This window comes from Calonectris borealis, chromosome 32 (assembly GCF_964195595.1).
Source record: "Calonectris borealis chromosome 32, bCalBor7.hap1.2, whole genome shotgun sequence".
Taxonomy (NCBI): Eukaryota; Metazoa; Chordata; class Aves; order Procellariiformes; family Procellariidae; genus Calonectris; species Calonectris borealis.
Window position 1 is genome coordinate 175,204 of NC_134343.1, and position 12,476 is coordinate 187,679.

Genomic DNA, 12,476 nt, shown 5'->3' on the forward strand with positions numbered 1-12,476 from the left:
TGCTGTGTCCCAGTGTCCCCAACTGTCCCCAACCAGCACCGCTGTGCCCCAGTGTCCCCAAATGTCCCCATTATCGCTGCATCCCAATGTCCCCAACTGTCCCCAACCAGCACCACTGTGCCCCAGTGTCCCCAGCTGTCCCCAACCAGCACCGCTGTGCCCCAGTGTCCCCAGCTGTCCCCATTATCGCTGCGTCCCAATGTCCCCAGCTGACCCCAACCAGCACCACTGTGCCCCATTGTCCCCCACTGTCCCCAACCAGCACCACTGAGCCCAGATGTCCCCAGCTGTCCCCGTTGTGCCCAACTGACCCCAGTCATCCCCACTGTGCCCATCCCTCCTGTGCCCAACCATCCCCAACTGTCCCCAACCATCACCATCATGGCCATCCCCATTGTTCCCCACTGTCCCCACCATCCACAACCATCCCCAACTGTCCCCAACCAAACCCATTGATGCCCAACTGTCCCCACCATCCCCAACCATCCCCGCTGTCCCCCTTGTGCCCAACTGTCCCCAACCATCCCTGCCATGGCCATCCCCACCCATCCCCACTGTGTCCAACTGTCGCCACCATCCCCGCTGTCCCCCTTGTGCCCAACTGTCCCCAACCATCCCTGCCATGGCCATCCCCACCCATCCCCACTGTCCCCAACCATCCCCACCCATCCCCACTGTCCCCAACCACCCCCACTGTCCCCAACCACCCCCACCGTCCCCAACCACCCCTGCCCCATGGTGAGCAGCACCAGGGTGGTGAAAATCCAACCAACCTCGGCCACCACGGTCTCCCAACCCCCCCCAAGATGAAGCAAGACCACGGGGCAGAGTTCACCACCCACCGCAAGGACTTCCCGGGGTGGGGGGGGGGGGTGGGAGGGGACACGCTGCGGCGCTTATTGCGTCAGCCGGGACTTCAAAATCTGCCGAGCCTGCAAAAATCTTGCCCAATAAACGACCAAAAAGGAGAACCAAGGGACCGAGGTCTTGCTCAAGGCTTGACGGAGCTTCAATATTTATTGGCGACGGTGGACGCGGCTACGGTGAAGCCAGGGGGAGGGTGAAGGCCAGCCAGCCCCCCCTCAATGGGGTGGACTTGAGTTTTTGGGGTGAAGGAGGGGGGTTGAGCTTGCAGGTGGGCTCACCCACATCTTGGACCTCGCTGGGGCCAAGATGGAGATCTTGGGTGGTGGAGATGTGGGGCTGGGAGGGGTTCATGGGGCAGCACAGCTCTTACGGGGCTGAGAGAGGGGAGGAACTGGAAATAGGGTCCATGCTTGGGCTGGAGAAGCAGGAGAACACGGTATTGCGTGCAAGGACAAAGTCTTCTCACCCCTGGCAGGCCACCGAGGAAGCCAGGAGGAGGTCCCCAGGGGTAGGTGGGCACACAACTTCCCCAGCGTGCAACCACTCGGGGCAACTGGTGGGGAAAGGGGGCGATGGAGGCATCTTCTTCTCGCTACGGGGCCCAGTGGGACCTCCAGGAGAGGAGGAGAAGGTGATGGCCTCAAGCAACACAAGCGACATTCCAGCCCTGGAGCCACCTCCCCTCCTGGTCACACTGTGGTGCTGACGCTGTGGTCATCCATGGTGGACTTGGTCTTCATCCTGCTGTCCCCCATGGTGCTGGTGGGGTCATCGCTCAGCACGCCCCGCAGCACGGATCTCCAGGAACGCCGGAACTTGTCCTTGAAGTCCTGGCCCATGACGACGTAGATGATGGGGTTGATGCAACTGTTGATGTAGGCAATACCGGCCACGATGGGGTCAGCTTCTAGGGCACCCTTGAACAAGCTGCTGTGAGGATGGGTGGAGGCCAAGATCAACCCCACGACGTGGTAGGGCAACCAGCAGACGAAGAAGCTGATGATGACCACCAAGATGACCTTGATGGCTTTCTGGGAGCGGGCAAAGCCCTTGCTGTGGACACGGGCCAGCAGCAGGCTGTAGCAAGCCGTGATCACCACGAAGGGCACCAGGAAGCCGCAGATGAAGCGGGTGACGGCCGTGACGAGCTCGGTGAGGTGTTGGTGATGCCCTACGGCCGTGTAGTCCAGGACGCAGGTGGTCTTCTCAGAGAAGATGTCAGAACGGGTGGTGCGGAAGATGAAGGAGGGAAGGGTGAGGAGCCCAGCCAGGAACCAAGCGGACGCACAAGCCCCCCGGGCCAGCCCCAGGGTCCGGTGATTTTGGCACCACACCGGCCGCATCACCAGGGCGCAACGGTCAGCGCTGATGGCCATCAGGAGGAGGACGCTGGCGAACATGTTGAGGATGGTGAGGGAGGGCAGCAGCTTGCAGGCGAAGTGACCCAACGGCCAGTGGTGGTCACTGGCCAGCGGCAGGGCCAGGAAGGGCAGGGCCAGGCAGCAGAGGAGGTCGGCCATGGAGAGGTTGAGGAACCAGACGCCGTTCACCGTGCGCCGCAGCTCGAAGATGATCACCCAGATGACGGCCCCGTTGCCCAAGACGCCCAGGAGGAAGATGAGGGCGTAGAGCGCCAGGACGGCGCGGTAGCTGTGAGGGACTTCGTAGCCATCGAGATCATATATGGAATAGTCGTCCCAGTTGGAGTAATTGAAGGTATAGTTGGACATCGAGAAGTCCATCCTCCACCAGCTCCCAACCTAGAAACCACACTCTGTTAGACCATCACAGAATGGTTTGGGTTGAAGGGACCTTCAAAGATCACCCAGTCCAACCTCCTGTTATGGGCAGGGACATCTTCCACTAGATGAGGTTCCTCAAAGCCCTGTCCCTAGAGTCATGGAAGGGTTTGGGATGGAAGAGACCTTCAAAGATCACCCAGTCCAACCCCTCTGTCATGGACAGGGACATCTTCCGCTAGATCAGGTTCCTCAAAGCCCCGTCCATAACATCACACGACGGTTTGGGTTGAAGGGACCTTCAAAGATCACCCAGTCCAACCCCCCTCTATGGGCAGGGGCATCTTCCACTAGATCAGGTTCCTCAAAGCCCCGTCCCTAGAGTCATGGAAGGGTTTGGGATGGAAGAGACCTTCAAAGATCATCTCGTCCAACCCCCTGTCATGGGCAAGGACATCTTCTGCTAGATCAGGTTGCTCCGAGTCCCATCCAACCTGACCTTGAAGATGGGGCATCCACAACTCCTCTGGGCAACCTGCTCCAGCTTCTCACCACCCTCATCATAAAACATCTCTTCCTTATGTCCATCATCACCATCATCATCATCTCTCCATCATCACCATCATCATCACCTCTCCATCATCACCATCATCATCACCTCTCCATCATCACCATCATCATCATCTCTCCCTCCATCCAACGATCCTCTCCCCTCATGGAAAAGAGGCAGCACCTCCAAGACCAGCCCGGTGAGATGCTCCTCAAGAACGTGTGGTGCAAGCACCCCGAACCGCTCGGCTTTGTGGTCGTCCCCTCCCCCGCTCCAGTCACCAAGGAAAAGGACATTTCCCCACTTCCTCGCCGAGCCGCTCTCAGCTGCGCGGTGCAAGAAGTTGGATGGGGAAACGCCGGGGGAGCTGCAGCTCCAGCAACTTCTCCAAGCGTCTACTGGGTGGGTGCCACGGGGGATGATTTTGGTTTGGCTCTCAAGCCCCGGGGAGGGGGGAAAGAGAGACCTCTCGGTGCCCAAAGCATCACCAGGCCCAAGACCGGGGGGGAAAAAAAAAACCCTGAAGGAGAAGGAGGAAACCACGGGGAAGGTCTGGGATCCTCCGATGGCCGGCTGAGCAACCCGGAGCAGGGGAAGAAGGGGCAAGGAGGAGATACGGCATCTCCAACCATCACCCAACGCCTAACGAGGAGCCACCACAACCTCACCGCACGCCCTCAGCGGGGAAAATCCATCCCCCGAGCAGAAGGATGGAGATCGCCTCAAGCCCAGCTTTTCCCCCCCCACTACGGCGCCGGATTTATTTTTTTAGGCGAAGGGAGAGAGTCTCGCCCATGGCGCGCCCCACCAGCCGCTCACCTGGGTCCTCGCCGGCTGCCACCGCTCTCCCCGGGGACGAGCGGGCAGCACCCGGGTTTTTATACGGCGGTGAACAGGAAGCAACGCCGGGGGGGGGGGGGGAAGAGAACATCAGTGGAGGCAAAAAAAAAAAAACACCAAAAAGAAGAAGAAGCCGGGTGGGCTGGGAGGGGCCGGGAAAGCTTCGTCTCCAGGTGTAACGAGGGGGGAGACGGCAGCCGGCGACCCCTTTGCGGCAGAACCGAGGAGGGGGAGAGGGCGGCAGCGAGCAAAGGCGGAAAATGAGGTGTCAACGCCAAAAGGGTGGGGGTTTGAGGGGTATCGGGCTCGGTTTGGCTCAAAGGTGATGGCGGGGACAGCCCGGAGCACCCCTCGCCTGGCCCCGTCCCACCGCCGCTGGGGACGGCTGGGGGGTTTGGCGGGGATCCCCCGGTGCGGGGGGACGTCACCAGCCACCGCCGTGGGGACTTCTCCTCCTCTCCCAGCTGTGCCCCCGAGTGTCCCCACCGGTCCCTGGGGACGGCACGAGGTCCCCGGCGGGGATTAGGGGAGAGCCCTCCTGCTCTTCCACTCGTTTCACCCCAAAATCTTCTACGTTCTTTGTTTCACCCCCAAAAACCAGGAACCCCCCAACAGGTAACAGGCGGAGGCGGCTTCACAGCCCCGGCAAAGCTCGGCGGCCCCGGCGATTGCCGGTACCGGGACCACCCCCCGCCCCCCGCCATCACTTTCCTGGAAGAACCCCGTGAGCAAGGAGGGGGGGGGACCCCAGCAGCAAAAAAAGGGGGACCCCAGCAGCAAAAAAGGGGGGACCCCAGCAGCAAAAAAGGGGGGACCCCTGTGAGCAAGGACCAGGCGCCAAGATGTTTTGGAGGTTTATTTTACAAAGAGCCGGTGGGATGAGGCAGCCCCGGGGTGGGCGGGGGGGTCAAGCCCACCCCTCCCACCCACGGGAGGGAGAAGAAGGGGACACCCCCCCCCCCTCAAAGTGCTCTGCCAGGGGCAGAAACTTTGGGGGCTGCTGCCAGGAACTGGGGGTACACCGGCTAGAACCCCCAAAGCCTTTTGGGAGCCTCAGCGCTGGCATCCTCCGCTCCTAAACACCCCGACACCGGGCTGGACCCACCTCTCCCGTGGGTGCAGAAGGGATTTGGGGATCCCCCCCCCCCACCCAGCAAGGCCCAAACCCCCCAAGGAGGTGCAGGCAAGGTGATTTTCTTCACCCCCCCCCCGCCCCTCGCCTCTCCCCGGGTTATTCCTGCCGGCTCACAGTCTCTAGAAAGCTGTAGCGGTCACGGGGGGAGCGACCCGGGTGACGGAGGGGACGCTCGAGGACATCGGGACGCTTGGCCGTCCTGTCGAAGGAGAGAGAGAAGAAGGAGGCAGCGTGAAGGCAGCTGCCGGCCCCCGAGCCGCAGAAAATGGGGGGGGGGGGGGGTCCGGTCCCTGCCTGCGCCCTCCTGCCAGCCCCACGGGTGAGGGGACCCCACGGGTGAGGGGACCCCGCGGGTGAGGGGACCCCGCGGGCGAGGGGACCCCGCTGCCGGGTGCCCCACGCTTGGGCTGTCCCAGGGAAGGGGGGGGTTGGTGCTTTGCTCCCCTCCCATCTCCGGGAGCGTTATCCCGGCTCCGCAACCTTCCCCCCCCCCCCCCTCGCTGCCCCGTCGTGGCTACAGGGAGAGACCAGTCCCTTGGGGAGGGAAAAAGTTTAATCCAGGACAGACGGACAGACATACAGACGTCGCAGCCTCCCGGCAAGCGCAGCACCCGCCAGCCTCCGCCACCCGACAACGTTCCCGGGTTTTGGGTTTTTTTTTTTTTTTTTTTGCAAGGAACGGGATCCCAAACCCGGAGATGCCGAGAAAAACAAACAAACAAACAAACAAACGAACGAAAAAAAAAAAAAGCGGCAGCTCCGGGATGTTTTGCAGGTAGAGTCAGTCTGTCAGCGGGAGCGTCAAGAGCCGGCAAGCAGAAGGGGGGAAGGACAGACGGACAAGACAAGAGCCCGGAGGATGGGGGCGTCAGTTCCCCGTTAACGGGCAGCCGGAGAAGGCGAGTTTTTACGGAAACGCACCCGCTCGAAGTCCGTGATCTCCACCGTGCCGGGGGTCACCTCCGCGTCTGGTTGATGGGGAAACGCCGCGGCTCCTGGGGGGGTGAAAAAAAAAACAAAAACAAAAGAAAAACAAAAAAAAAAAAAAAAAAAGAGAACAAATCGGGGTCTGAAACCCCCGGCTCGGGGGATGCGAAGTGGGGAGGGTCCCCCCGGGTGCGTATCCCGCCCCCCATATTCCCCTCGCCACCTTGCGTCCCGTTCTCCGCCGGGCTCCCCGCCGCCTCCTCGTGCTTCTCCGAAGTTTCTTCCTCCGCGTTGGGCCTGGCGGCTTCTCCTTGGGGGGGCTCGGCAGGGCTCTGTGCCCCCCGGGGGGGCCCAACCAGCTCCACGGGGCTCAGCCCTGGGCGGGGGGGGCGGGGAGAGACAGTCAAGCCCCCGTTCCGCCCTTTCCCTTCTCCTGCTGCTCTGGCTCCGCATCCCCCCCCCTTCCCTAAATCCCAGGGGTTCAGCCCAGGTTTGGTGCTCCCCCCCCACCCCTTAATTCAGGCAGAACAGCCCCCCCCCCCCCTCCACTTTTACCTGGAGTCTCTCCGGAAGCCCCTCTCAACTTGGGGACACTGGGACCTGAAAGGGGACTGTCCCCCAAGCTGCTGCGGGGAGAGGCCAGATCCATCTCCTCACCCCAGTCCGTGACGGGCTGGTGGCCTTCCACGGGGGAGAAGGGGCTCGGGGGGGTGCCAGCCCCCCCGTCTGGGGCGGCTGCCACGCTCCTGGGGGGCACGCGTAGTTTGGGAGCGGCAGCTTGCCCGGTTCTGGGGGAACGTTGGGCTTTGGGGGACGCACTGCGAGGTGCTTCGTCCTCGTTCGATGACTCCGGGCTGCTGCTGCCGCTTTCCTCCTCCTCTTCCTCCTCGCTGACGTCTTCCCATTGATCTTCATCCTCCTCGGGGCTCAGGGAAGAGGGGGGGTCCGGGAGGGTCCCGCTCGGTGCTTCCTCCGCCTGCGGGCACGGGGTTGGGGGGTATCAGAGGGGGAGGAGGGCACCGCGGCGCGGCCAAACGCCCGCCGGTTCCCCCCAGGCTCTGCCCCGGCGTTTTACCTTCCGGCTCGCGGCTTCCTCGGTCGGCGCCGGCACCTCCTTCTCCTCCCACCGGTTATCGTGCATGCTGGAGGGGGGAAAAGAAGATCCCAGCGGCTCGGAAATCAAAATCCAGGGAAAAACGGGGCTCAAAAAGGAGCCCCCCTCACCCATATCCTCGCGGGGACGCCATCGCACCGACCTGTAGGGCTTGGTCCCGGCGCCGTGGCCGCGTCCCCGGCCCTTTCTCCTCCGCTGGGTGCGATGCGGGGTGAGGAATTCCCCGAAGGTGGGAGGTTTGGGAGGAGGGCGTTTGTTTTCCTCCCCGCCGCTGGCTTCCAAGCCGGGCGCCGCCGCAGAGCCGTCCTTGAACCTACGAAAGGGAAGGGGTGACACGCCGCAACGCGCCCCCCCCCTCCAAAATCACCCCGCCGGGTGCTCCCCGTTACGTACATGCTGTCCGATTTCTCGGCGTCCCACTCCCGCCGCCACTGCCCGGTGGGTTTGCGATGCCGCGCCAGGCGTTCCTGATCGATCTGTTCCCGTTCCTTTTTCCAACGGACGTATTCGGCTCGTTCCCGACCCGTCATGGAGAGCGTCATGTCCAGCGACCCCCCAGCTTTCGGGCTGGAACGGCGTCCCTGCGGCGAGACGCAGCTCGAGCCCCGTCGCAGCCACCCAAACCCCACCCGACGTCCGTTCCAGGACCCCCAAAACCCCCCAAAAAACAAGGGGCAGGAGGTGGGGGGGGGGAACCCACCGGGGTACGTACGGGGCCCTGCCAGGTCTTCTCACGCTCCATCCCAGCCTTGACCTTGTCAAAATCGGCTCCCCCCCAATTTCGGACGTGCCGCCGGCTCCCCTCTTTGCGATCGGCGTCCTGGAAGGGGCCGCTACGACGGGGGTCGTCCAAGAAATTGCGCACCGGGTTTTTCTCGTGAAGCCCGTCCTGAGTCGGGGTTTGGGGGGGGGGGAGAAAAAAGGGGGACGTTGTCACCCCTGGGGGGGGACGGACACTCAGGACCCACCGTCCTCCCCCCGATCCCCTTTTCCTCCTCACCCGCTGGTTCCTCTCGTACTCCGCGATCTTCGCCATCTCCTCGTTCATCTTCTCGATGTTCTGCCGCCGTCGCTCTTCCCACTCCTGGCGAGGAGAAACCAGCTGCCTCCGGGGACAGGGAACACCCCCAAACCAGCCGGTAACCCCCCTTCCTGCACCCCTAGGGTGTGGGGTGAACCCACGCGGCCCCCAAAACAACCCACCCGGGCCCCAAAACAACCCACCCGACCCCCCAAAACAACCCACCTTGGACTTTCGGTCGGGGCCGGCGTCGCTTCCCATCGCCGGGCCGGCCGGCCCCCGGCCCCGCGAGCGCCGTCCCCGGCCGCCGCGCTCCCCCGGGGCCGCCGCGTCGTCGCCCCCCTCCCAAAACGGGTCGGCGGGATGCTCCCCCCGCGGGGAACGGCCGGAAGGACGCAAACCGGCGCGTGCCGAGCCGCGGGGAGCGGCGCCGCGGCCGGGTTTAGGGGTGCCCGATGGCTTCTTGTCCTTCACCACGCGTTTATCCTGAAAGGGAGGAGATGGGGGGTTCAGCAAGAGACCCCCCCACTTACCCCGAACCCCACGGATGTCCCCTGAACCCCAACTCCCCCCACTCACCCCGGGGGAGAGCATGACCTGGACAGTGACGGAGAGATCCTTGTCCACCCATCTCCTCTCAGGCTCGGCCTCAGGGGGCCGTGCCCGGCGCAGAGCCGTCACCGCGATCCCCTCCTGCTCCGCTTTCTTCCGATCTTCCTCGATCTCCTGCCGCCGGGATACGGGCGTGAGCCGGGACGAGCCCCCCAGATGGATTTCGGGGGGACGCCCCCCTAAACCGCCCTCCTTTGACCCCGTATTACGTTAAACCCCCCCCCGCCCAGCGTTAAGCCGCTGCAGGCAGGGGATTAGGGGCTGTAAGCGCCTTCCCCGCCTCCGCGCAGGCAGGGGAAGGGGGGGGGAGAGGCACAGGACCGAGCCCCCCAGCACCTGATAACGCTTGATGAGGGCCTCGTTCTTCTTGCGCAGCGCCTCGATGCGCTTGTCCAGCTCCGCGTCCTTCTCCTCCTTCGATCTCAGATCCAAGGCGGCCGACTGAGGGGAGGGGAAAGGGGTGAGAGCGGGGATCGGCCCTTCGCAGCCCCCCCAGCCTGGTTAGGTCAGCTCCAACCCGGCCTCCCCCCCGCAGCCCTCCGGAGCCCCAGGTCCCCCGGCAAGGTCTGGCTGCCCCAGCCCGGCTTCCAGAGCCCCAGCCCGGCCTGGCTGCTCTCACCCGGCCCAGTCCCCGGCAAAGCCCACAGGGACGCCCGGAGCCCCGGCCCGGCCCCCCAACAAGGTCTGGCCACCCCAGCCGGGCTTCCCAAGCCCCAGCCCGGCTTCCAGAGACCCGGCCCGGCCTCCCCGGAGCCCCAGCCCGGCCTGGCCGCCCTCACCCAGCCCCAGCCCAGCCCCCCGGCAAGGTCGAGCCGCCCCAACCGGCTCCCCAGAGCCCCAACCCGGCCCCCGGGCAAGGCCAGGCCGCCCCAACCGGCTCCCCGGAGCCCCACACCGGCCTCCCCGGAGCTCCGGCCCCGCCTGGCCGCCCTCACCCGGCCCCCCGGAGCCCCGGCCCGGTCCACAGGGACCCCCAGAGCCCCGGCCCGGCCTGGCCGCCCTCACCCAGCCCCAGCCCGGCCTCCCAGCAAAGGTCAGGCCGCCCCAACCGGCTCCCCGGAGCCTCAGCCCAGGCCCCCCGGAGCCCCAGCCGGGTCTGGCCGCCGTCACCCGGCCCCCGACAAGGCCCACACGGCCCCCCGGAGCCCCAGCCCGGCTCCACCGGAGCCCCGACCGCCCTCACCCGGCCCCCCGGAGCTCCGGCCCGGTCCCCGGCAAGGCCCACACGGCCTCCCCGGAGCCCCGGCCCGGCCGAGGCCGCCCTCACCCGGCCCCCCCAGCCCCAGCCCGGCCCCCCGGAGCGGAGGCCCCCGGGCCGGGCCTCACCATGGCGGCAGCGGCGGGGCCGCACACGGACCCCCCCCCCGCCCCGGGAACCGGCTGTCCCCGCCCAGCCGCGCGTCAGAGCGACTTCCGCTTCCGCTGCGGGAATGGAGGTGGAGGGGTTAAAAGGGCGATGGCAGCAGGAGGCGTGGGGCCCACCGTGGGGCTGGGTGGCTGGCCACGCGTGTGGCTGTCGCTCTGTCCCCTCCCTGACGTCTGTCCTTCCTCCCACGCAGGGAGGTGACTGTCCCCACGCTGCCCCCTGCCCTGGCTGGGGCCCCTGTGTCCCTCATGTGTCCCACATGCCCCCGTGTCCCCCGTGTCCCCGTGTCCCCCTGTCCCCATGTCAGTGTCCCCCCGTGTCCCCACGTCCCTGTGTCCCCCTGTCCCCATGTCAGTGTCCCCCCGTGTCCCCACGTCCCTGTGTCACCCTGTCCCCATGTCAGTGTCCCCCCGTGTCCCCACGTCCCTGTGTCACCCTGTCCCCATGCCAGCGTGTCCCCATGGCGGTGTCCCCCCATACCCCCCTGTCCTCCATGTCCCCCCACATCCCCTTGTCCCCATGTCGGTGTCCCCCGTGTCCCCACACCCCCATGTCCCCCCGTCCCCATGTCGGTGTCCCCTCCTGTCCTCCCATGTCCCCGTGTCCCCCGTGTCCCTGTCCCCCTCTATGTCCCCATTTCCCAGCACCCCAACATCCCCATGTCCCCGTGTCCCCCTGCCCCCGTGTCGGTGTCCCCCTACGTCCCCCTGTCCCCACCTCCCCCTGTCCCCATGTCAGTGTCCCCCCCATGTCCCCACGTCCCCCTGTCCCAATGGCCCCCGTGTCGCCCCCTGTCCCCCCCCCGTGTCCCCCCTGTCCCCGTGCCCCCCCCATCCCCCTGTCCCCACGTCGGTGTCCCCCCTGTCCCCCCCCCGTGTCCCCGTGTCCCCATGTCCCCCTTTCCCCCTGTCCCCCTGTCCCCCTGTCCCCGTGTCCCCCTGTCCCCGTGTCCCCGTGTCCCCCATGTCCCCCTGTCCCCCTGTCCCCGTGTCCCCGTGTCCCCCATGTCCCCCTGTCCCCACGTCTGTGTCACCCCTGTCCCCATGTCCTCGTGTCCCCCTGTCCCCAGGTCGGTGTCCCCCCTCTCCCCCCCGTGTCCCCATGTCCCTGGGTCCCCCCCGTCCCCCTCTCCCCACGTCGGTGTCCCCCCTGTCCCCCCCCCGTGTCCCCGTGTCCCCATGTCCCCCTTTCCCCGTGTCCCCCTGTCCCCCTGTCCCCGTGTCCCCCTGTCCCCGTGTCCCCGTGTCCCCCATGTCCCCCTGTCCCCCTGTCCCCGTGTCCCCGTGTCCCCCATGTCCCCCTGTCCCCACGTCTGTGTCACCCCTGTCCCCATGTCCTCGTGTCCCCCTGTCCCCAGGTCGGTGTCCCCCCTCTCCCCCCCGTGTCCCCATGTCCCTGGGTCTACCCCGTCCCCCTCTCCCCACGTCGGTGTCCCCCCTGTCCCCTCCCCAGTGTCCCCCTGTCCCCCGTCCCCGTGTCCCCCCGTCCCGCTGTCGCTGTCCCCCTCCTCCCCGCGCTCCCCCCTCCCCTGAGGTGGGCGTGGCTCCCCGCATCCCCCCCCGCCCTGCCCCTCCCGCGGTGGGCGGGACTGGAGGCGCGGCGTGGGCGTGGCTCTCCCTCCGCCCCGCCCCCCGGCTGTCTCCATGGCAGCTGCGGCTCTGGCCGCGGCGGCGCGCGGCGATTGGCTGGGCCGGGCCGGGCGCGCGGCGCCGGGGGGCGGGGCCGGGGGATGGGGGGGGCTCGGCCCTGGGCCGGGACCTATACCGGGACCTATAGCGGGACCTATAGCCGGGCTCATAGCCGGGCCTATAGCGGGATGCACCTGCCGCCGCACCTAGGGATGGAGCTACAGCCGTGCCCGTAGAGGGACCTATAGCCAGACCTATAGCAGTACCTATAGCCAGACCTATAGCCATACCTATAGAGGCACCCAGAGCGGTACCTATGGAGTTACCCACAGCGGCACCCATAGCAGTACCTGTAGCGGTTTCTATGGACGCACCCATAGCGGTACCTATAGCAGTACCCATATTGGTACCCACAGTGGTACCTATAGCTGTACCCATAGTGGTACCGAAAGCGGTACCTATAGCCGTAGCTATAGCCGTACGTATAGAGGTACCCATGAATGTACCTGCAGTGGTACCTGAAGCGGTACCTATGGATGTACCCATAGCCGTTACCCATAGCTGTACGAATGTACCCTATCTATAGCCGTACTTATGGAAGTACCCATAGTGGTACCTATGGATATACCAATAGTGCTACCTATAGCCGTACCTACAGTGGTAACTATAGCTGTACC

The 12,476-nt window shown here is 65.6% G+C and overlaps 1 protein-coding gene across 5 annotated transcripts; it reads right to left on the reverse strand.

Annotated features, from left to right (window-relative positions):
* Positions 1-985: 985 nt before the first annotated feature.
* On the reverse strand, positions 986-10,223 carry CCDC9 (coiled-coil domain containing 9). Of its 5 annotated transcripts, none has more exons than XM_075134400.1 (13): positions 10,132-10,223; positions 9,142-9,246; positions 8,791-8,919; positions 8,419-8,679; positions 8,173-8,256; positions 7,873-8,061; positions 7,566-7,753; positions 7,315-7,485; positions 7,134-7,200; positions 6,614-7,034; positions 6,282-6,434; positions 6,053-6,126; positions 986-2,627 (listed from the first exon to the last, which is right to left on the reverse strand). In XM_075134400.1, the coding sequence occupies exons 1-13, from the start codon at positions 10,132-10,134 to the stop codon at positions 1,557-1,559; spliced, it is 2,916 nt and encodes a 971-aa protein (XP_074990501.1). In that variant the 5' UTR covers positions 10,135-10,223; the 3' UTR covers positions 986-1,556. The 5 variants fall into 5 exon arrangements, with proteins under 5 accessions (XP_074990501.1, XP_074990500.1, XP_074990503.1 ...); XM_075134399.1 differs by having other exon boundaries at positions 7,885-8,061; positions 8,773-8,919; XM_075134402.1 differs by having other exon boundaries at positions 6,878-7,034; positions 8,773-8,919.
* Between the last annotated feature and the right edge of the window lie 2,253 nt (positions 10,224-12,476).

Coding starts and splice junctions, on each gene's coding strand:
- CCDC9 (XM_075134398.1), bottom strand. Junction 8,680..8,772: donor AGGTCATGCTCTCCCCCGGG/GTGAGTGGGGGG, acceptor CCTCCCTTTCAG/GATAAACGCGTGGTGAAGGA. Junction 8,257..8,418: donor GCCCCGACCGAAAGTCCAAG/GTGGGTTGTTTT, acceptor TCTCCTCGCCAG/GAGTGGGAAGAGCGACGGCG.